Source organism: Panthera leo, chromosome C2 (assembly GCF_018350215.1).
Source record: "Panthera leo isolate Ple1 chromosome C2, P.leo_Ple1_pat1.1, whole genome shotgun sequence".
NCBI classification, from domain to species: Eukaryota; Metazoa; Chordata; class Mammalia; order Carnivora; family Felidae; genus Panthera; species Panthera leo.
The window spans coordinates 151,524,520-151,548,428 of NC_056687.1; the positions used below are offsets into that span (position 1 = coordinate 151,524,520).

Genomic DNA, 23,909 nt, shown 5'->3' on the forward strand with positions numbered 1-23,909 from the left:
AAAGAAGAAAAAAGTGTTTAGGAAAATTAAATCTTGTGATTTATTAAGAACAGAAAAAAATACAAATATGCTGCCAAGCTTAGAGCATTCAGCTGAGAACACACTCTCAGCTGGCAAATGCAGCCATGTGCCAAGGAGCTGGGCTTTCTTCTCTCCCTTGCTGTCACATCTAGGAATGGTTGTCCCTTCTTAAAAGCACCCAGTGCATAACAAAAGGACAATAAAACATGCTAATGCCTTCCATACTTTTAAACAAATGCTTCTCAAAGGGGGAACTTTTTACTAGCATTATTTTTGCCACAGATCACATGAGCCAGTCTTTAATGAATGCAGGAGAGTGCCTACTGCTCAGTGGTGATAGAAACAAGAAGAGAGGGCAGTATGGCTAAATCATGCAGTGGTGATGGTGGCAGTGGTGGTGGTGTTACAAAAGACGAAGGAGTAATGCTTTATAAGCTCATGGAGGGCATAGGATCCTGAGATGCCTGGAGGAGGATGGAATAAACAGTCTCCCAAGAGTTCCACAGGGCAGTAAGGCTCTGGGGAGAGCTCTGTGTGAGTTACTGAGGAAGGAACTGGGTCAGGAGGCTGTTCTAGCAACAACGTGTCAGTTAGGAAAGAACTGGAGGGAGAGGGCCAGTGAGCAGGCTGTTACCTCTCTGTGGTGATATCCACTCTCATAAGAGTATAAATTCTTCCTGAAAAAGAATGAGAAGATGGCATTCCCCTTTGGGTCCCTGGAAACTACCAACTTCCGTCGATTCACTCCAGAGTCCCTGGTGGAGATTGAAAAGCGAATTACTGCCAAGCAGGCAGCAAAGAAAGCCAAAGATAAGCACAGAGAGCAGAAGGACCAAGAAGAGAAGCCTCGGCCCCAGCTAGACTTGAAAGCTTGCAACCAGCTGCCCAAGTTCTATGGTGATCTCCCTGCAGAGCTGGTTGGGGAGCCCCTGGAGGATCTGGACCCCTTCTACAGCACACACCGGGTAAGGGTGATGGCTTGAAAGGCTGTTCTCAGTTCTGGGAGAGGAAGCCTCTGCCCCACTCAGCCTAGGGAGTTCTCCTGCACCTGGATGATGTGGCTATCAGCTAGACTCAGTTAATGACAAATATACCCAACTCATCTCTTTGACACTCTTTGCATCTTTATAATATTTATGGGAGAGGCTAATTAAACTCAAATCCTCAAAAGCAACAATTGCTGTAAATTTTTCAGAGGAAGCTGGCTATTCTCTTGGATGACCACTGGCCTAGGATCTCCTGTTGGGTCTCTTTGCAAGTGGGGAGCAGAGATCCTGAGGTTGCAGGTGGGGGTAGAGTATGGAAGGGTAACAGAAATTAGGATGGTTTAAACCAGTGGTCCTCAAAGTATTATCTCAGAACGTCTGGGTTTCCCAAAACTGTTTCAGTGGGTTCGGGGGTAACACACACACACACACACACACACACACACACACTCACACATGCAGTATAAGCAAAAGGGTATAAACAGTAACAAAAACTCCTTGGGGTCCTCAATAATTTTTGAGAGTGTTAAAGGGTCCTGAAATCAAAACATTTGAGAACCACTAGTTTAAGTAAGAGCTGGTTCATGACAATTTCCCTGTTTGTATTGTGTCTTAGATGTTCCACACAGCCAAAAAAAAAAAAAAAAAAAATGTGTGCATGTTTGGGAGTTGAGGGACACGAGTTAGCCATCTCAAATATGATCTACAGAGAAAATAAAAAGGCACTGGAATGTCTTTCTCCCTCTTCTCATGGGCCAAGAGCCCTTACCTTCCCAGATGCTCACAGGGAACCAGTGGAGGGTTTCAAAAGCAAGACCTAGTAAATGGAGAGTAGAGGGAGTACCCCAGCACCAGGGATGATCCACTGATCAGAAGAGGAATGTAATGCAGCCAGACCCACCTTCCTGCTGCCAGAATCCTGGCTGTGGGCCTGATGCATCCTACCAGGCCCAGGTCAGCTGCCTGCCCATTGGGCACTATTAATGGGCTCATCCTGATGCACAGTCACCCATGGGGACTGGGGTCTTGCTAGGAAGGTGAGGATATGGCTCTTTATCCCCGATCCCTTCTAACTCTACCCTTCCACTTGGCTCTCCACTGATGGATGCATGGTTCCCAGAACCCTTCTTGCTCACAAGCCCGAGATGACAACATGCATGCTTAAAAACCTGGTTGTGTGAAGACCATGCTTCTCACTGTAGGTCCTTCTGCTTTGTTTTGTTGTAGACGTTTATGGTGCTGAACAAAGGGAGGACCATTTCTCGGTTTAGTGCAACTCGGGCCCTGTGGTTATTCAGTCCTTTCAACCTGATCAGAAGAACAGCCATCAAAGTGTCTGTCCACTCATATCCTTTGCACTGTTGCTTCTTCCACATGATTCCTTTTAGAATCAGGCTTTGCCCAGTGTCCAGTACCTTCTTCAGAGGTTAGCAGTCGAGGTTTTCTCTAATTGAATCCTGAAACAATGAAATCATTAAATTGGAAGGAAAAAGTGTTTGTGGCTTTAATGTGTTCAATAGCAGTCCCAAGACAGAGGAGGTGCTCATGCAAGCCACAGGTGGGTTTGGGTTCACCTAAACTAGTTGGGACACACCTATGCACGCAGGACCCCAAAAATGTCCTGCTTATGAAGGAGCTTTGCTGATGCAAAGCCAGGCACATTTTTGCCATATGAGGCCTGCTCGTCTCACGACATAATAACCAGTCAGAAGGCCCTGAGGGTTCTTTGGGCAGATGAGATAAGCATGGGTTGTTACTCTGTGCCTTAGCCGTGCTGGGAAGTGGCTGTTTATTGGGCAAAAAAACAAGACCTGCCAGAGGACAAAGAGGACAGACCACAGTGGGTGGAGCATAGATTGTCTCAGGGGGACCACATTGGTCATGGGGCACGGCCAACATCCCAAGCTACCCCAAACTGCAAGCAGGTTAAAAAGGTCAGTAGACCAAAAAAATGTCAGTAGTCCAAGGTTCATGTCACTGGGGAATATGGTAATGGTTAGAGACAAATCAGTCAAATGTCTGTGTTTTATTAACTGCTTTTAGGGAGCTCCAGAATCTGCCTTCAGTTTTTGGTTTATTTTGTTTTGTTTCTCAAGGCAAGCCAAACTAGGTCAAAAAAGAGACTTTGGCTCGGTTTCCAAGGATCTTCCCTGGTGACTGTCCAAATTGGAAGTTCCTAATGACAAATTCAGCCCTGGCTTCCAGGAGGTTGATTTGCAAGAACAGCCTTGCCTCAGCTGCCTGACAGATGGTAACCAGCCTCTTCTTGGGAGACTCCAGTAAAAGGAGCTCTCTCCCTGCCATTCTGGGGCAGCTTGCTGGATTGCTGGACAGCGCTCAGCGAGCGGGTAACTGGCAAGGACTCCTCTCAGTGTGAAACTTTGCTGCTCCGTGTACTTGCATTATATTTTCTTTGCCTTTGTGGCCACGTGGTGGGAGTTATATTTTCTTAATTCAGTCTTGGATTTTCTGGTCCTATATAAGGATATGTAATGGTAACAGTAGGCTGCCATTTGCTAAATACCTCCTAAGCATCATCACGGTCACAGGTACAGAAACCTTTGAAGAAGGGACTAGCATCCCCATTTTACAGATGATGCAACTATTATTCAAAGGCATTAAATAAATTGTCCAAGGTCACACAGCCAGTTAAGAGGTCCAGCCTGCATCCTGCCTAGAACAGTATCAGCGATAAGTAAGTAGGCAGTTAATGGAAATGAACTGAGGCAATTTATTCGCTCAGTATGTCGTCTCTACTTGGGTGTTTTTTTTAAATACATATCCAATTACATAAAAACTACAAATAAAGAAAAACGGCAAATATACAAACTCCTCTCCACGCATCCTGGTTGAGTTACATCTTAATCAGCTGTAAGAAACAGCAGATTAGAAATAAAATCCCTTTAAAGAGCCGAGTGACCAGTGCATATTCTTTTCATCTTGAGGTTTGATGAATCAAAATTGCTGGATGGAGTCATAGCTGGACAGAAAAGCCATTGAGAGTCTCCTTCTCGCAAAAGCCTGCATTTATATATTTAAATCTTATGAACTTGGTAGCTGCACTCCCAAAAGATATTCTTCAAGCTATGGAATTCTCCATGTCTTATTATTAATATCTCACCAAAACTGTAATTCTAATCAAATTTTCTATGCATGTTTCCACAAGTAACGTTATACCTAATACATTACTTTTAAAGGTTTGTGGAGTTGGAGATACAATTTTAATTTAATCCTTGGGTTAACATTTTCCCCCCATGTGAACACATTTCTTAATTTAATTGCAAGTCAACAGGAAAATATGGTTTAATTAGCAGAATTTCCCTTTTCAGAATAGATGTGTTCCTAAGTAACTGTAAAACAGGGCACATTAAAGACATTTACAGAAAACTAAAATAGCTTTAAATACTTCTGCTCAAACTGAAATGATGAAAGATGAGTCGTTCACTCTCTCTGTAGGTCAAGCTTATCTTTGGGCTTTGTTTTTCTTTAGGAAGTAATTGTTAGGAACCCACGCTAGTCCTGAGAAAAATGTCCAACGGGAGAAATTGATCTCTGGGTTTTCTCTACCAACCTTTCTTTCCATCTATTTACCCCTTTCCACTCGCCTTCCTCACTATCTCCTTCCCTTTGTGGTAGTCCCTTGGTGCAACCTCGAAAATTCTTCTCTCTGTTTATAGAGAGTTGTCTACCACAGCTTGATTCCATCTGGAATTTTCTCCTGGAAATTTCCTCTCTGGAATTTTCTCCTGGATCCAGCATTTTCCTTCCTGTGCCTGCCCCCACCATTCCTAGCCAGAGGTCTGTTTCCTCAGTGTGACTGATCTCAGCTAAGTCAGGAAAACAATCTGACTGAATTAATTCCCATGAAAGCTGGTAACCCTCCCTTTACCTCTACCTTCTTAGGAGTATTTTCTTTATCTTTTGGGAAAAAAGAGGCATAGGCTGGATGTAATTCCAGAATATATTGTATAGTGAAATGAAGGTGTCTGGGCAGCAGGCCATTTTGGAGAAAGGATTCTTGTTTCCTTCCTTCTTGCTCAGGGTTCTGTTATCAAACAATCTGAGGTCACATCTCAGCACCATGGTTGACTGGCTGTATGACCTAGGAAAAATTATTTAAGCTTTTTCAGCCCATTTTCTTAGTTCCAACATGTAGATAGAATAGCTCCCTATAGGTTCAGTTGTATTAGAAATAATGTGGATGAAGTAGCCAGCCCAGGATAGGCACTCAGTAAATGCCAGCACTTGCTATGTGACAAGGCCATAAAGCTGATCCTAGCTAAAAGCTATGAATTTAGTAGTTCAGTGTCAAGGTGATCATGGATGATGTCAGAGAAACATGGTGACTCTCAGCTTTTCCTTAACGCAGCCCTCTCAGGTGGTTCAGTTTATTTATTACGGTCACTATTTTGGTCAATTGTGTGGGCATGACCCAAACCGAGCTTCCAGAGAGAATTGAGTAAGTAGATTTGCTGTCACTGTCCTTCCTGTGCCTCCTCTTTCTGTCCTCTTCATCTCTTCCTTCACTTGGTGGCTTTTTTTCTTGTCTTTTTCCTGCTGGTCTCGTTTGAATATTGCAGACTTTATGATGGTTAGATACTTCCTTCTTCTGTGGACTTTGGTTCATAAACACACATGTGATTGTCAGCTTTGAAGAACTGCAGATTAGTGGTTCTCAACCTTGGAATCCCCTGGGGGAGATTTTTAAAATATTAATGCCTGGGTCTCAGTCCCAGAGGGTCTGATTTCATTAGTCTAGGGTGGCCTGGGCAGATGAGCCTTGCCACCACCCACTCCCCACATTCACCTGCTAGGTACACACATCAACCAAGTTTAGGGAAGGCTTACTCTGAGAGGCAGGAGCAAAATTGAGATGGAATGAAGAAAAAATGGTTCTGGAACATATTCAGAAAATTACCCGTGAATGAAGCTATTTATGTTATCATGGCTCATACACTTCAAAGTGCCCTTAATATTCCTGAGAATATTCTATTTCCCTGGGTTAGCAGATGGAACCTCTGTAGTTTCAGAACATAGCGGGGCCTTTCCAGAAACATCCTGCACCAACAAATCCGAGAGAGGTGCCCCTAGCTCAGTGCAAGACTGACGTACCTTTGGTATAATAATAGGAACTCTGTAGAGCTTTGTCTTTTTCCACCTTTTAAATTTAAAAAAATTATTTTTTCTGATTATAACATTAATGCATGCCACAATAGAAAATACAGTTAACCCTTAAACAATATAGGTTTGGTGCGTGTTCACTTTTTACATGGATTTTTTCAATAAATATAGTATAGTACTGTAAATGTATTTTCTCTTCCTTTTCTTAATAACATTTTCTTTTTGCTAGCTTACTTTACTGTAAGAAGATGGTCTCTAATACATATCACATGCAAAATATGTGCTAATTGACTATTGATGTTCTCGGTAAGGCTTTCTGTCAACAGTAGGCTATTAGTAGTTAAGCTTCTGGGAGTCAAAACTTATATGTAGATTTTTACTGTGCAGGGGGTCAGTGCCTTTAACTCCTGTGTTGTTCAAGGGTCCAATATATGCTTTATTTCTTTCTTTTAATTTTCAAAAAATCTTTATTTCCGAGAGAGAGAGAGAGAGTGGGAGTGGGGGAGGAACAGAGAGAAAGGGAGACACAGAATCCTAAGCAGGCTTCAGGCTCTGAACTGTCAGCACAGAACGTGATGTGGAGCTCGAACTCGTCAACCGTGAGATCATGACCTGAGCCGAAGTCAGATGCTCAACCGACTGAGCCACCCAGGTGCCCCTGTGTTTTATTTTATGAATAGATTAGAGAGAATAATCATGTAGTCATCTTAATTGATGCTGAAAAATCATTTGATAAAGTTTGATATGTTTGTGATTAGAAATATCTAGAAAGGAAGGAATATAGGGAATGGCTGTGCTCTGGTGAGGGGTAATGACACTGAAGGAGGTAGAAAATATCATACTTAATTGTGAAACATGGCCAGCTCTCCATTTGAGATCAGAAACAAAAAGAAAAAAAAGAAAGATGTCTGTTTCATCAGTTCTATTTAACTTTGTAAAGGAGAGCCTAGCCAGCATAGGAAGGCAAGGAAAAGAAAGAATAAGAAAAGAAGTAGCAAAGATACCATGATTTGCAGATAATACAATTGTGTGCATAAAACAACCAACATAATCTAGAGATAAACTATTAAAGTTATCAAGACAGCATAGCAAGGTAACTGGGTACACATTAATATACGTAAATGAATTGCATGTCTATATCTAGCAAGAAACAATGGTTTTTTAAAATACCATTTACAAAAATAAATAAAAAATAAATTTAAAAAATACCATTTACAGTGGCATTTTACAATAAAAGTATCTAGAAACAAGATTATCAAAGTATGAGTAAGATCTCTACAAAGAAAATTATGAAAAATACTGAGTGATATGACAGAAAACCCAATACATGGAGAGATGTATTATATTCCCGGATTCAAAGTCACAATATTGTAAGACTCCTCAAAATGACTAATGAATTTAATGCGAGCCCAATCAAAATCCCAACAAGTTTTTTTTTTTATTACTCAATGAATTGACCTTAAGATTTATCTAAAAATGTAAAGAGCAAATGATAGCCAAGACGCTTTTGAGGAAGAAAATCAAGGTGGGAGAAGAAAACTGGCCCTACTGGGTGTACGAATGTACCCTAAAGCTCCAATAATTGAAACCAGGTGCAGTGGAGGGTAAGATTAGTCAGACTAGTGGGACGGAATAGTTGGCTCGCATACAGGCATCGAATTTGCGTTAAAGGCAGCACCGCGGAACAGTGGAGACAGGGCAGTCCTCAACATGAGATGCTGGAGAATTCAGTATCTCGATAGAAAAATTACTTTGAACATCCAACTTTATGCCGCATACAAGAATCAACTCTAGGTGGGTGAATAAAGTTTTTTGCGAAAGACAAAAACAGAAGGCTTTTAGGCAAAAACAAAAGGAGAATTTCTTCATGACCTCAGGTTAGGGGAAGATTTATTACATTCCCACAAGAAGCACTAACCACAGAGGGGAAAACTGATACAGCGTAGCTTACTAAAATTAAGAATGTCTGTTCATGAGAAGGCAACTTTGTAAGAGTGAAAAAGCAAGCCTACTGAGTAAGAGATATTTGCAACGCATAAACCTAAAAAGTGTTTATATCCAGAAGACTAATCCTGCAAGTCAATTAGAAATACATCAGAGCAACCAATTTTGAAGTGAGCAGAATATTTGTATAGATATTTCACAAAAGCAGAAACCCAAATGGTCAATACACATATGAAAATATCCTTAACCTTTTTCTTAACCAAGGAAATGCGAGTTAAAATTACACGGAGAGAGATTGGGACACCTGGGTGGCTCAGTTAAGTACCTGACTCTTGATTTCAGCTCATGGTTCATGGGTTTGAGCCCCGCATGAGATTTTCTCTTTCTCCCTCTCTCTCTGCCCTCCCACATTCTCTGTCTCTCAAAATAAATAAATAAACTTTAAAAAAAAAACACTTAAAAATTGCACTGAGAGATTATTATCTACTCATCAGATGAGGAAAATTTTAAATTGTGACAATACCAAGTATTAAGGGTATGGAACAACAAAAACTCATATACCGCTGGTGGAAATGTAAATTTGTACATCTTTGGAAATCAGTGGATATCCTCAAATAAAGGTGAAGACACACATATACTGTGATTCTTAATTATACTCTTAGGTACATAAACTCAACAGAAATATGTATGGGCACCAGGATATAGCTACGAGAAAGTTTATGAACACTGTCCATAAAAGCCCCAAACTGGAAACAACCCAAATGTCCAAAAATTTTTGGTGCATTAAATATCCTTCTTATATTCTTAAAATGGGATAATGTATAGCAATAAAAATGAGTAAATTACTGTTCCACAAAACAAGGAGGAAAAAAGCCAGACATAAAAGATTACATAAGTATGATTCCGTTTATACAAAATTTAAAAACAAGCAGAACTTAACTATTTTGTTTAGAGGTGCTTACTTGGAGGTAAAAATATAAATAAAATCTCTAGGGCAGGGGAGGGAGGACATAGTTGGGAAGGGGCTTATGGGGTGCTCATAATGTTCCATTTAGTGACATGAGTAGTTGTCACACAGCCACTATGGACTGGATTATGCTACCCCCCCCCCCCCAACCCATATGTTGAAGCCCTAACCCAAGTAACTGTATTGGAGAAGGGACCTTTAAGGAGGTGACAAGGTTAAATTAGGTCAGAAGGGCAGAGCCGTGATCCAATAGAACCAGTGTCCTTGTAAGAAGAGGAATGGATTCCAGGACTCTCTCTCTGTCATGTGAGGACATAGCAAGAAATCAGTCCTTAGCCAACCAAGAAGAGGGTTCTCACCAGAGCCTGGCCAGGAGAGACCCTCGTCTCCAATTTCCAGCCTCTGGAACTGTGAGAAGGCAACTTCTGTTTGACCACTCAGTTTATGGTGTGTTTTTGACCACTCAGTTTATGGTGTGTTTTATGGTAGCCCAAGTTAATGTGCAAGCTTCCATTTTACAGTTAATTTATGGTCCATGTGCATTTTTATCACGCACATTACATATCATACTAAAAAGCTTAAAAACAAAATGATTTTTTAAAAACGGCCATTGCGTAAAATACAGACTACTGAAAAATATAAATCAGAAGAGAGTAATTAGATCGAGAAATGTTGGTATTTTAGCTTATTCTCTTTCTCCTTCTCTCTCTCTCTCTCCTCTCTCTTTCTCTGTCTCTTCCTCTCTCTCTCTCCCTTTCTCTCTCTCTCTTCATATATATAAAGTTGGAGATCTAATTGGCTTTATCAAATGATTGGTGAACCAGGCAGCAGCCTATCTAGCAAGTAGAGAGGAGTTGTACAAAGTAGAAGGTTTTTATAGGTAGGGGAATGAGGGTAAGAAAGTTATTAGCAAAGGAAAAGGATTCTTCCGGAGGAGGCAGCTTGCTAGGGGAAAAAGCAGGTGTCTTCTCATGTAGATCACCTCACCTTTCTTTTGGGGATGGAGAGGACCCCAGTGACAGACTCTTCGGTGCTGATAGAAAGAACAATTTCCCGGCTGACCAGTCAAGGGGAGATGGAAACTCCGTAAAGATTGGGTTTTAAGCCCTGGTTTGGGAACTCTAAGTGGCACCATTTGGGGCCTGCAGTTTTCTTAACTATATATAGGCTGAGATCATATAGCATGTAAAAATCTCTATCCTTATTTTGAACTTTTAAGGCAAAGCATTTTCTTTCAAAAGTAAGAGTTATTTGGGGATTCTGGTTAAATATGGAAGATGGCATACATATGTTTTACCCCAACCCTCTCAGAACGCCAATAAAATGACAGCATGGGAATAAGAATGGTATAAATATACAAGAACAAAGAGAAGGAGAAAGAAAAGCACGGAGGACAAAGATGTCAAAACAATCTCGGAAGGCCAGAAGTGGGCGGAGGCCTGGCAGAATGACTCAGCTCATCAGGACTTGTTAAAGGAGATGCCCGCAGAGAGGGATAAAAATGACGATGGAGGCATTTTACCCCCTAAAACCACAGAGGCCCTGAAAATGTGGACACAATACAAGTAACAATAACTGGGAGTGGAAGGAGGAAAGAACGTGGGAGCGGGGTACGCTCACTTGCTGCTGCTTCTATAATAGCAAGAAGTGAAAGAGTATTCTTTAAAGTAGACAAATCAAGGAAGGGAAAATGATTCTATCTAACAGTATAAAGGTAAGCACCAAAAGCGTACGATTAAACACAATCAGGTGATGCATAAAGTGGGTGGGAAAAGAAAGAGAGTTAACAAATGGAAACAAGAGATATTATATAGATAGTGTACTAAGGAAAATGCACTACACGGTTTTAGTTATAATTATGAATTTGTACTTATAAAGGCAACCAATAGAACTAAAATAAACACTGTTCTAAATTTAGAATCGTCTGGGCACAAGAAGCAAATCAAACATGTCACACAATACCATATTTTTAAAGAACTATTAAATATATAACTTGAAGTTATATAAACAAAGATCAAGCAAATCTGTCGTGTCAATAAATATAAATGGATTTGACTCCTCTGTTCCAAAAACCAATCACACATATTCACAAATATGTGACATAACAAAGCAATATCCAGTATGTTGAATAACCAGTATACTGCTCCAGGCCATATGGAGAAGTCAAAATTCAAGAGTGCACAGGGGCACCTGGGTGGCTCAGTCGGTTAAGTGTCCAACTCTTGATCATGGTTCACGAGATTGAGTCCCGCGTGGGGCTCTGCTCTGTCAGCTTGGGGTCCTCTCTCTCCCTCTCTCTCTGCCCCTCCCCCACATTCTCTCTCTCTCTCTCTCTCTCTCAAAATAAATGAATAAACTTAAAAAAAAAAGATGGACAAAGATATAAGCAAAGGCATACAGGAAGGGAGGGACATGAGGTGTGAATATCAAAGAAGGTGAAATTTGAGCCAAAACTCATTAAACAGGATGAAAATGACACTTTGTAATGCAAAATAATCCAAAAGAGTAATGTGTGTCTTTGCAACAAATAATGTGGCGCCGGTGTTCATAAATCAAAAATCATAACAGTATAAAGGTAAATAGACAAAAACATTACAAGGACCAGAGAGTATAATTAATTTCTGCCTATGACAGACCAAGTGTTTAAAAAGTATGTAAAGATATAGATGACCTGAATATGTAATTCATAAACACATCTGATTAATATATATCAAACTCCATTTTCCCGGAAAAATGGAGAATATACTGCCGTACATATTGACCAAACGTTAAATCACAACAAAACTTCAACAATAATACAGGCAACATTCTCCCATCACACTGTGATAAAGTAATAATAAAATTAGAAGAAAAAAAAAAGAAAGGCCTTTCCATTTGGTAATGTTGAAAACCTTTAAACTCTTAGATTAAAAAACACTACAAACTCAAATTATAGAATTTCTAGGGAAGAAAAAATTTAAAACTGTACCCAGCACCTATAAGGTTAAAGATGTATTTAGGGGTTAATCCATAGTATTGAAGCAGAGAATATTTATATCAGTATAAAATGAAGAGAATTATTTAAGCACCTGATATAAAGCTAAAAAAAGAAAATAAAATAAATGAAAGGAAAATGAATTAATAATGTAAAAGAAAAAAGAGCAAGTTAAGAAATAGAAAAACAGTAGAAATAATAAATCCAAAAGCTGTTGTAAAATGTATGTGTAAGACATTTATACTGAAAGATGACAACACACTAAGAGAAATTTTAGAAGCATCAAATAACTTTAACAATATCTCAGGGCTCCTGGGTGGCTCAGTCCGGTAAGCATCCAACTCTTGATTTCGCCTCAGGTCATGATCTCATGGTCACCGGGACTAAGCCCCACATCATGCTCTGCACTGACAGCACAGAGCCTTCTTAGTATTCTCTCTCTGCCCCTTCCCTGCTCACACACGTATGCGCTCTCTCTCTCTCAAAATAAATAAATGAATATTTAAAAAATTAACAATATCTCATGTTAAGGAAGGGATTAGAAGACTCACCAGCTGTTAAAATGCCAGTGCTACCCAAATTAATCTACAGAGTCAATGAAATCCCAGCAAAAATCCTACCAGCCTATGTTCCATAGAAATTGAATAGATTTCACTTACATGGATGAGGCCAAGTTTATTTAACTATTATCCTATTAATAGGCATTTATGTTGGCCCTAATCAAGATAATCCTCATATTTTGCCATCACGATTCTTCAGTGAGTATCCTTCCTTACTCATATCTTTGCACAGTAACATGGGTACATGTGAGGGACAAATTCTCAGAAGTGGAATGACTGGGTCAAAGGGACATGCGGTTTTAATTTTTGAGATATCACCAAACTGTTTTTCCAAGGTTGTACCAATTTCCATGCCCACTACTATTAAATGCATTCTTTATCAGATTTTGCATGAACTGAATTGTTGACAAAGCTTCTTTTATAAACACACGTTGAAAAAATATATACATAAGAGATAAAAATCCACCTCTCTGGTTTTATTTCTAGAAACTTATGTGGCAGGTATTGGAGGATGTTCAGCATCCTGGCCTCATGAAAATTATCAGATTCCAGATTTTATTTTTGAAATGCAAACTGATAACAGCCATTGGTTGCTGGGAGCCCAAAGGAAAAGGATAAATGTCCCTGGGATAGACTGGGGCTACAAAGATCATGCTGTGTATTCTTGAGGAGATCATAGCCAGTGAGGAATCAGAAGCTGGTTCCTACCACCCTGTTCTTGACACAATGTTTTGGACACAAGCGTTTCCCATCTCTTATCTCCCTCCCCAGACATTATACATCCCTGAAACATTAGCTTTATACTGCTGCCTGCTGGTAAAGACTGCCTGCCTGCCTATCTATCTGCTTGTTTCATATATATATATATATATATATATATATATATATATATATATATATGTGTGTGTGTGTGTGTGTGTGTGTGTGTGTGTGTGTGTGTGTGCGCACACGCACGCACGCTCAGAAATAAACTGGAGGGACGCCCTGGTGGCTCAGTTGGTTAAGCATCTGACTTCAGCTCAGGTCATGATCTCGCAGTTCGTGAGTTCAAGACCCATGTCAGGCTCTATGCTGACAGCTCAGAGCCTGGAGCCTGCTTTCTAGTCTGTGTCTCCCTCTCTCTCTGCCCCTCCCCACCCCCCCCCCCCCTCTCTCTCTCAAAAATAAATAAACATTTAAAAAGTAAAAAGAAAAAAAAAGAAAGAAACTGGAGATACACTGCAGTCAGAGGGGAAGGATATATCAGATTGGACCCCAGTTGGAGATGAAAAATGCAGGGGGATATTCTATATTCTCTCTATATTCTCTCATAAAGAGTCACTCCAAAGGCCCTTTGAGGCCCTGGGATGCCCGTCACTAACCATACTGAGAATCTGGGGAAACGTTTGACAAAATACAGCAATTTGGTTGCAGGGAAAAGCACAGCGGAAAGATATATATTTTCTTACCTAGAAAGGAACACACGAAATGAAACTAAACCCATGGCAAACAGGGGAATGTTTCCCTGGCACCGCACACATAAAGTACTGTTTCGTGTCTTTTCAAATGAATATGAATGATGCCATGTTGTGTGCACTTCAGCTGATGCTTTTTTAATTTTTTTTTAATTTTTAATTTTTAATTTTTTTAATTTACATCCGAGTTAGTTAGAATATAGTGCTGTAATGATTTCAGGAGCAGATTCCAGTGATTCATCCCTATGTATAACACCCAGTGCTCATCCCAACAAGTGTCCTCCCTAATGCCCCTGGCCCATTTAGCCCATCTCCCCACCCCAAACCCCTCCAGCAACTCTCAGTTTGTTCTCTGTATTTGAGTCTCTTATGTTTTGTCCCCCTCCTTGTTTTTATATTATTTTTGCTTCCCTTCCCCTATGTTCATCTGTTTGTATCGTAAATTCCTCACATGAGCAAAGTCATGATATTTGTCTTTCTCTAATTGGCTAATTTCACTTAGCATAATACCCTCTAGTTCCATCCACGTAGTTGCAAATGGCAAGATTTCATTCTTTTTGACTGCCACGTAATACTCCATTGTATATATATACCACATCTTCTTTATCCATTCATCAATCAATCGACATTTGGGCTCTTTACATACTTTGGCTATTGTCAGTAATGCTGCTATAAACGTTGGGCATACCTTCGAAACAGCATACCTGTATCCCTTGGACAAATACATAGTAGTGCAATTGCTGGGTCGTAGGATAGTTCTATTTTTAATTTTTTGAGGAATCTTCATGTTTTCCAGAGTGGCCACACCAGTATGCATTCCCACCAGCAGTGCAAAAAATATCTTCTTTCTCTGCATGTTTCTCCGTAACATCTGTTGTTACCTAAGTTGTTTATTTTAGCCATTCTGACTGGTGTGAGGTGGTATCATTGTGGTTCTGATTTGTATTTCCCTGATGATGAGTGATGTTGAGCATTTTTTCATGTGTCAGTTGGCCATCTGAATGTCTTCTTTGGAGAAGTGTCCATTCATGTCTTTTGCCCATTTCTTCACTGGATTATTTGTTTTTTGGATGTTGAGCTTGATAAGTTCTTTATAGATTTTGGATACCAACCCTTTATAGAATATGTCATTTGCAAATATCTTCTCCCATTCCGTCGGTTGCCTTTTAGTTTTGCTGATTGTTTCCTTCGCTGTGCAGCAGCTTTTTATTTTGATGAGGTCCCAGTAGTTCATTTTTGCTTTTGTTTCCCTTGCCTCTGGAGATGTGTTGAGTAAGAAGTTGCTGTGGCCAAGGACAAAGAGGTTTTCTCCTGCTTTCTCCTCGGGGATTTTGATGACTTCCTGTCTTACGTTTAGGTCTTTCATCCATGTTGAGTTTATTTTTATGTATGGTGTAAGAAAATGGTCCAGGATTATTCTTCTGTATATCGCTGTCCAGTTTTCCCAGCACCATTTGCTGAAGAGACTGTCTTTCTTCCATTGGATATTCTTTCCTGCTTTGTCAAAGATTAGTTGGTCATACGTTTGTGGATCCATTTCTGGGTTCTCTATTCTGTTCCATTGACCTGAGCATCTGTTTTTCTGCCAGTACCATACTGTCTTGATGATTACAGTTTTGTAATACATTTTGAAGTCTGGGATTGTGATGCCTCCAACTTTGGTTTTCTTTTTCCAGATTGCTTTGGCTATTTGGTTCCATACAAATTTTAGGATTGTCTGTCCTAGCTCTGTGAAGAATGCTGGTGTCATTTTGATAGGGATTGCCTTGAATATATAGATTTTTGGGGGTGGTATTGACATCTTAACAATACTTGTTCTTCCAGTGCAGGAGCATGGAATATTTTTCCATTTTTTTGTCTTCTTCAATTTCTTTCATAAGCTTTCTATAGTTGTCAGTGTATAGATTTTTCACCTTTTTTGTTAGGTTTATTCCTAGGTGTTTTATGACTTTTGGTGTAGTTGTAAGTGAGATCAATTCCTTAATTTCTCTTTCTGTTGCTTCATTATTGGTGTATAGGAATGCAACTGATTTCTGAGCGTTGATTTTATATCCTGCAACTTTGCTGAACTCATGGATCAGTTCTAGCAGTTTTTTGGTAGAATCTTTTGGGTTTTCCATTTGGAGTAGTATCATGTCATCTGTGAAGAGTGAAAGTTTGCCTTCCTCCTTGCCAATTTGGATGCCTTTTATTCCTTGGTGTTGTCTGATTGTTGAGGCTAGAACTTCCAATGCCATGTTGAATAACAGTGTTTAGCTGATGCTTTTTAAAAATCAATACTGTGATTTTGAGACTGGCCTAAGTGGATACGTGTACTTATTTCATTTATTTTTTTTTACTGCTATATAGTATTCCATAAATGTATTCTGTATTTTCTGCTAAGCATCATAATATTTCTTTCTACATTTAGATATTTCACACCACCCCCTAGACTTGAATGCATACACACATGGCTTGAGATAAGCTTCTAATATTTTTCTGTGTGGATTATCCCAACACCATTTTTAATGGATCATTGTTTCAAAGTGATTCCTTCTACTGCCTCCATCTTGCACCAGATTCTCATGCATACTCAGGTCTGTTTCTCCCGATTATTTATTTGTTACTCCGTCAGTCAACACCACACTGATCTGAATGCCACTGATCCGAATGCTTGATAATCTGTTGATCTGGTTGATCTGGTTTGATCTGGTTGATCAAAACACCCATCCTTATTTACCTTCTTGAAAATCATTAGTGCTTGGGGCATCTGGGTGGCTCAGTCAGTTAAGCGTCTGACTCTTGGTTTCAGCTCAGGTCATGACCTCACAGTTCATGAGTTCGAGCCCTGTGTCAGGTTTGGCACTGACACAGCAGAGCCTGCTTGGGATTCTCTCTCTCCCTCTGTCTGTCCCACCCTCCCTCAAAATAAATAAATAAATAAATAAATAAATAAATAAACTTAAAAAAGAAAATCAGTTCTTCCTTCTCTTTACTTTTCTATATCAATTGAAGGGTCATGTTTTCAAGCTTTTTTCTTACCAATCTGTTGAAACTTCGATTGTAGATCCACTGAATTTATTTATTACCATTGGGAGAATCGCCACATTTATGATGTCAAGCCTTTCCTCACATCAGCATGGGATATCTCCCAATTTATACAGGCCTTCTTTTATATTCCTCTATAACATTATGTCTTATGTAAAGGACTTACATTTCTTATCCTTAGGTACATTATCATTGTGGTTGTCCTTTTGAGTGTTTATTTTTATTGCTAAAATATGTCAATGTTATTAATGTCTGCATATTGGTTTTGCACCCAAAAACCTTGCTGAGCTCCTGAACAAGTTCAACATTTTCCTGTAGATTCTCTTGGGTTTTCTATTTAAACAATTATATCATCTGCAAATAATGATGAACTTGTTTCTTTCTTTGTGAGTCTTATTATACCACTTGTTTGTTTTTCCTGCCTTACTGAACTGACCAGACCTTCAGCACAATGTGAATTGAATCTACAGTAATGAGTGTTATTTCCTTTGCTCTTGATTTTTAAAAGTATGCTTCTAATTTTCACTATTATCATGATGATGATGGGATTTTTATAATTAGCCTTTATCAAGTTATGGAAATTTCGTTCCACTTCTGGTTTGTTAAGAGTTTCATTATGGGGCACCTGGGTGGCTCAGTCAGTTAAGCGTCCAACTCTTGGTTTCAGCTCGGGTCATGATCTCATGGTTCTTGGGATTGAGCCCCATGTGGGATTGTGGTGTGAGAACAGAGTCTGCTTGGGATTCTCTCTCTCCCCCTCTCTCTGTCCCTCTTTTGCTCTTGCTCTCTCTCTCTCAAAATAAATAAATATATTTTTTAAAAAAGAGTTTCACAGTATGGAGGTTCCTCAAAAAATCAAAAATAGAACTACCCTACCACCCAGGAATTGCACTAGGTATTTATCCAAAGGGTACAAGAGTGCTGATTCAAAGGGACACATGCACCCCAATGTTTATAGCAGCACTATCAACAATAGCCAATGTATGGAAAGGCCTCAAATGTCCTTTGACTGATGAACAGATGAAGAAGATGGGGTATATACATACACAATGGAATATTAATCAGTCAGGGAAAGACAAATATCATATGATTTCACTCATTTGTGAAATTTAAGAAACAAAACAGATGAACAAAGGGGAAGGGAAGCAAAACTAGTATAAAAACAGAGAGGGAGACAAACCATAAGAGTCTCTTAAATACAGAGAACAAACTGAGGGTTGCTAGAGGGGTTGGGGTGGGGGGATGGGCTAAAGGGGTGAGGGCATTAAGGTGGGCAGTTGTTGGGATGAGCACTGGGTGTTACTTGTAAGAGGTGAATCACTAAATTTTATTCCTGAAATTATTATTATACTATATGTTAACTAACTTTGATTTAAATTTCAAAAAATTGAAAGTGTGTGAAGGATGTAAAAAAAGAGTTTCATTATGAGTGGGTGTTGGTTTTTATCAATATTTCTATTTTATTAAGATTATCATTAGCTCTTTCATCTGTTAATATAGAAGGTTACATTAATAAATTTGCCAATCTAGTTTTAATGGCTCCAGCTTGATCATTGCTGGATTCAACTTGCCAGCATTTCACTTGATCTATCTTGGTAAATGAGGCTGATTTATAATATTCTCTCATAAATTATCCCTTTGGGTTGCTTTTCCATGTCTCTGCCTCACTGTCTTCCTTCGGTATTGTTCCCTGGAACTCCAGATTCCTCTCACTCTGTTTTGCACAGTAATTCAGGTCTCTCCCTCCCCTACAACGTCTCTCAGTAAGTTATCCAGGGAGCTCTGTTGGTCACAAGTCTCTAAATCATTAGCCTCTAAACCGTTTGACAGATTGAGAAGGAAAAGCACAGATAATTTAAAAGCCTGGAATGTAAGACTGACCATAATTTTCATAGAATTTCTGTCTTCTCATGTTCTTAAAAACAGTGTGTGTGTTTCAAGGACTGAGAGTTCCTACTGGTTAACATGGACTTGATCATGGGTAGCTTATTCTACCTAATGTGTTTGATTGTCATCTGACAGTTACTGTTTACATTTGTTAGACTTGCATTGCCTGATATCACAGTTCAAAAAATGGAATCATTTCAAAAGTGGCTTGCAGAAATACAGCAATAGCGATGAAAATAGAAAAAGTAAACCTCACAATATGAAATAAGGTCACAAATGTAAATAATGAATGGACTCTGTCATAAATACAAAGCTGGAATCTGCAGGTCATGAGACAAGTGGACGATGGATGTGGATAATCTCACAAAAGCAGATAAAAAATAAATGAGAAAATAGCATGACAATGAAAGATGATCATTGAATGTTATTGGATCAGCGAACCTGTTGTCCTAGTACCCAGTTTATTATCTGCTAATAACATTTTCATCAAATAATAATAATCAGCTACCCAAACTGCCATAGTATTTTCCAACAAAGCTTATTGACCTCACTTCTAAACCAGTTGACTATTTTTAGTACAAAAACAAAATCAGGCTTTCCAGTACAAATTGCCAAATTTGATGTTAAAGGTTGAAAAGAATCAAAAACTATAGTGTGCCCATTCCTCCTATACCCTTGCTGGTAAGACATGAAACCCGCTTCTAAATCAATGACAAATATTGTAGTTGGAAAGAAAGCAGGAAGAAATTGGTAGAATTCCTTTAACAGAACCACTGGATTTCTTATAAGGTGACTGCCATTTAAACTCAATGACTGTTATAGGGGCGCCTGGGTGGCTCAGTCAGTTGAGCGTCCGACTTCAGCTCGGGTCATGATCTCGCGGTTTGTGGGTTCGAGCCCCGCATCGGGCTCTGTGCTGACAGCTCAGAGCCTGGAGCCTGCTTCAAATTCTGTGTCTCCCTCTCTCTCTGCCGCTCCCCTGCTCCTACTGCCCCCCCCCTTAAAAATAAATATTAAAAAAAATTTTTTTTAAGAAATTAAAAAAAAAATCAATGACTGTTATGTACATATAACTAAGCAGACATTTTACTTTACAGTTTAATAACACTACGGGCATATCAGTTTTCTGTAGACACGCACCATATATGTGAGAGAGAAGTGCTCAATGACTTTTTGTCTTATTCATCGTATGAAGCTCATTTTAAAAGAAGAGACTTCTGGCTTAATTAATTAAAGATCAGCTTGGAAACTTTAGAAAGGTATGTTAGCTTATACACCAATGTTCATAGCGGCATTCTTCACGAGAGCCAAAAGGTAGGAAACCGCCCAAATGTCCATCGACGGATGAATGCATAAACAAAATGTGATATACGCATTGTATGGACAATGGACTATTGTTCAGCATTAAAGATGAATGAGATTCATTCATGCAGCATTCACATGCTACAACATGGATGAACCTTAAAACATCACGCTGAGTAAAATCAGCCAGACACACAAGGACGAATCGTATGATTTGTATAATTCCTCTTAGATGAGGTACCTAGAGTAGGCAAATTTATGGAGACAAAAAGTAGAATTGAGGTTGCCAGGGAGCAGGGGAGGGAGGGATGGGGAGTGGTTGGAGTACAGACCTTCTGTTTGGGATAATAAGTTCTGGAGACGAGAGTGGTAGTGATCACGCAATGTTGTGAATGTACTTAATGCCGCTGAATTGCATACTTAAGATGGTGATGGCTTTTATTTTATGTATATTTCACCACCATTGGAAAAAAAAAATAGATACATTGAATTGGTACCGAAGAAGCTCCAGCCACACGGTCAGCAAGGAAAGGCATCACTGTACAAATGAAAGACGTTCCTTCCAAATGCAGTACACCCTTTACTGGTGGAAAACAGTGGGGGTCCACAAGCATGCCTTCAGACCCTGAACTGCCTTTGAGCAACACAGCGGAAATTGTGAATACAAACTGTGGCCTCACAGTGTGAGTTTCCTCAGCCTCCAGGGCTGAAATCAAAGTGAGGTTCTGTTTTCCCACACTGAATTGCTCTGGCTGGCAAACCAAAAAGGCTTATAGTGTTTTCAGACCATGGGGGAAGGGAAGGGGGAAAAAAAAAATAGTTACCAACAGAGAGGGAGGGAGGCAAACCACAAGAGACTCAATCACAGAGAACAAACCGAGGGTGGAGGGGGGGGCGGGGAGAGGGAATATGGGTGATGGGCATTGAGGAGGGCACTTGTTGGCGTGAGCACTGGGTGTTGTACGGGAGCCGATCTGACAGTAAATTATATTCATAAAAAAATAAAATAAGGGGTAAAACCTTTTTAAATGACCGTTTCTCCAAATACACGCGATGTGTCTTAGTAATACATTCAGGATTTTGAATAGTATGGATCTTCGCCTTTAGGACCTAACCTCGAGATTTTTTAATGAGTAGGCATCAGGATATCTTAAAACTGAGGAAGTGGGGCAAACAGCTCCAGGGCTTAGAGCTTGACTTTTTCTCAATACCCAGTGATTTTCTTCCTTCATCGGGAATATCTTTTGCATTTTAAAAAATCACATCAACATGCCGCAACAGAACACGAAGAAATACCTTCGGGGCCAAGTGCCGCCAGAAAGAGGACGTGACTCCATCGGCTCCTGTCCCCCGGGTTGCGACCTTTAACCCTCCAGCGCTGGGTGGTGTTCAGCCTAGGCTGGCGTTCTCTGGTGAAGCACTGAAAATAGTCTTCAGAATGCTCTCCATAATTTCTGGATCTGCATTTGATCTGAAAAGCCAGAAATATCCATCAAAGCTTCCCAACAACCTATAATTCTGAGTTAAGATTTTCCAATTTAGAAAACATAAAGAGTCGGGGGGGGGGGGAACCCACAAGATATGGAAGCTGACAGCTCAAGCAGCCAGCCAGCCCGATATAGATTTCTTCGTGAATAATTTCAAACACTCTTTCTCTCTCGCAGATACGAACAGGCATTACTGCTATTCTCTTTTTAATGTGATTGTTACTTTTATATAAGATACACAGGCTCGTGATTTAAAAGGTCACAGAGTTCTATAAAGATTCTAACAAAAAGTACAATTTCACGCTCTTCTCTTTGCCCCTAATCCCATATTTCCAGAGGCGAGTCCTCTCAGATTTTTTACCTCTTTATTCTGATACTTCCCTATCTCTAGTCATACACTCATACTGTATTTTTTATTCTTCCATTTTAGATGTTATCTGTTGGCTTTCTGTTACGGAAAAAAAAAGAATTAGGTCCACGTATCCACACTCCTTTCCTCTCACACTTGTCTCCCTGTTGTAGTTATATTATCATTTTGGGTTAGGTAATCAGACAAGATGTACATCGACTGACTACAGACACGGTTATGTAACAGAATTGCTGAGCAAATGACATGACAGCTGTATCGTGCAGTGTCCTTTGATGACATTTTCCTTTAGCACAACATTTTTGCTCTCTCTGGAGTCAATAAGGATTTCATTGCTTCATGTTCTATGTATTTATCACTACTTTGCTCCCAAGCTCTTCTCCGGGGGTTTAATCCTTGCCTCAATTTATTGGATCATGTCAGGTTACCCATCAGTTCCCATTTTTCTTGGGGAAATCACTCCTGGAGCCCTCCAGCTTCCGCCTCAGTCTGGCCTAGGTGTTCTCGAACATGATATGCAGCTCTTGTCTGGAGATTTTTCCTTCTCCATTTTCTTTTGGATTCCGTTTGTCTCTCCCTTGCGTCCCCAGATCTTCCTCTTTATTGGTTGCTTTCTTGTTTGGATGGAGCATCCTATGGTAACTTTCTTAGATGGAAAGCACATTTTCGGAGACTTTGCATATCCATAATTGTCTTTATTTTACCCTCATCCTAACAGTTGAGCTTGGGAAGAAATTCTATATGAGAAATTATTCTCCTCAAAATTTTGAAGGCATTTGTTCCATTGTCTTGTACCCTCTAAGGTTGCCATTGAGAAATCTGATGATATTTTGATTCTTAATCCTTTGGATATGACCTGCGATTTTTCACTCCCTCAAAAGCAGTAGGGGTCTTCTGTCTGTGCACAATGTTCTGAAATTTGTTGACATTCATTCATTTTCTTGACATTTGTGGGTATTTTTAACTGAATACTTAGATCCTTAAGTTTGCAGAGATTTTCTTGAATTATTACTTTGATAATTTTCTCTTGTCTCTTTCTTGGTCTATTTCATTCTAGATCTATTAGTCAGACATTGTACCTACTGGTCTGATCATCTCTAATTTTCATGCTTTTTAATCACCTCTCATCATTTCTTTTTATCCCACTTCCTATGAGATCTCTTTCACCTTTATTTCCAGCTCTCCTATTAATGTTTTACTTTCACCATCATATTTTTATTTCCCAAAGTTCTGTTTTGTTCTTTGAATAGTCTTTATAGCCTTCTGTTCTTATTCTGCATATCCTGGATCTTCTTAACTCTCTAAAAAATATTAATAAGAATTTTTCCCAGCTTTTCTTCTGCTCCCTGCGTTGTCTTTTTAGCTTTTCTTTCTTTCCTGTTTGGTTGCTTTAGTCTGTGGTGTGAAGCATCCTTCCAATTCCTGATGCTCATTGGCTAGCGGTTCACATTAAAAGTACAGCATCTTGGGGCGCCTGGGTGGCTTGGTCGGTTAAGCGCCCAACTTCGGCTCAGGTCATGATCTCACGGTCCATGAGTTCGAGCCCCGTGTCAGGCTCTGTGCTGACAGCTCAGAGCCTGGAGCCTGTTTCAGATTCTGTGTCTCCCTCTCTCTCTGCCCCTCCCCTGTTCATGCTCTGTCTCTCTCTGTCTCAAAAATAAATAAACATTAAAAAAAAAAAAGTACAGCATCTTCTTGGGCTATTAACCTGACTACAGGCTTCTAGAAACTAACTAAAAGCAGAAGTGAGTGGGTGGATGAGCAGGCTGAGTGCCTTTCAGTATATAAAGTTTCCTTTATACTCCTGTTTCA

At 39.7% G+C, this 23,909-nt stretch overlaps 1 protein-coding gene across 3 annotated transcripts in view; it reads left to right on the plus strand.

Moving 5' to 3' along the window:
• Nucleotides 1–716: 716 nt before the first annotated feature.
• The window catches only part of SCN10A (sodium voltage-gated channel alpha subunit 10), a 93,630-nt gene continuing 70,437 nt past the window's right edge, over nucleotides 717–23,909 (plus strand). For all 3 annotated transcript variants that reach the window (XM_042902999.1, XM_042903000.1, XM_042903001.1), the window contains exons 1-3: nucleotides 717–986; nucleotides 2,235–2,362; nucleotides 5,386–5,466. In XM_042902999.1, the coding sequence (XP_042758933.1) occupies nucleotides 717–986; nucleotides 2,235–2,362; nucleotides 5,386–5,466 (479 nt within the window). The remainder of the gene's footprint in view (nucleotides 987–2,234; nucleotides 2,363–5,385; nucleotides 5,467–23,909) is intronic.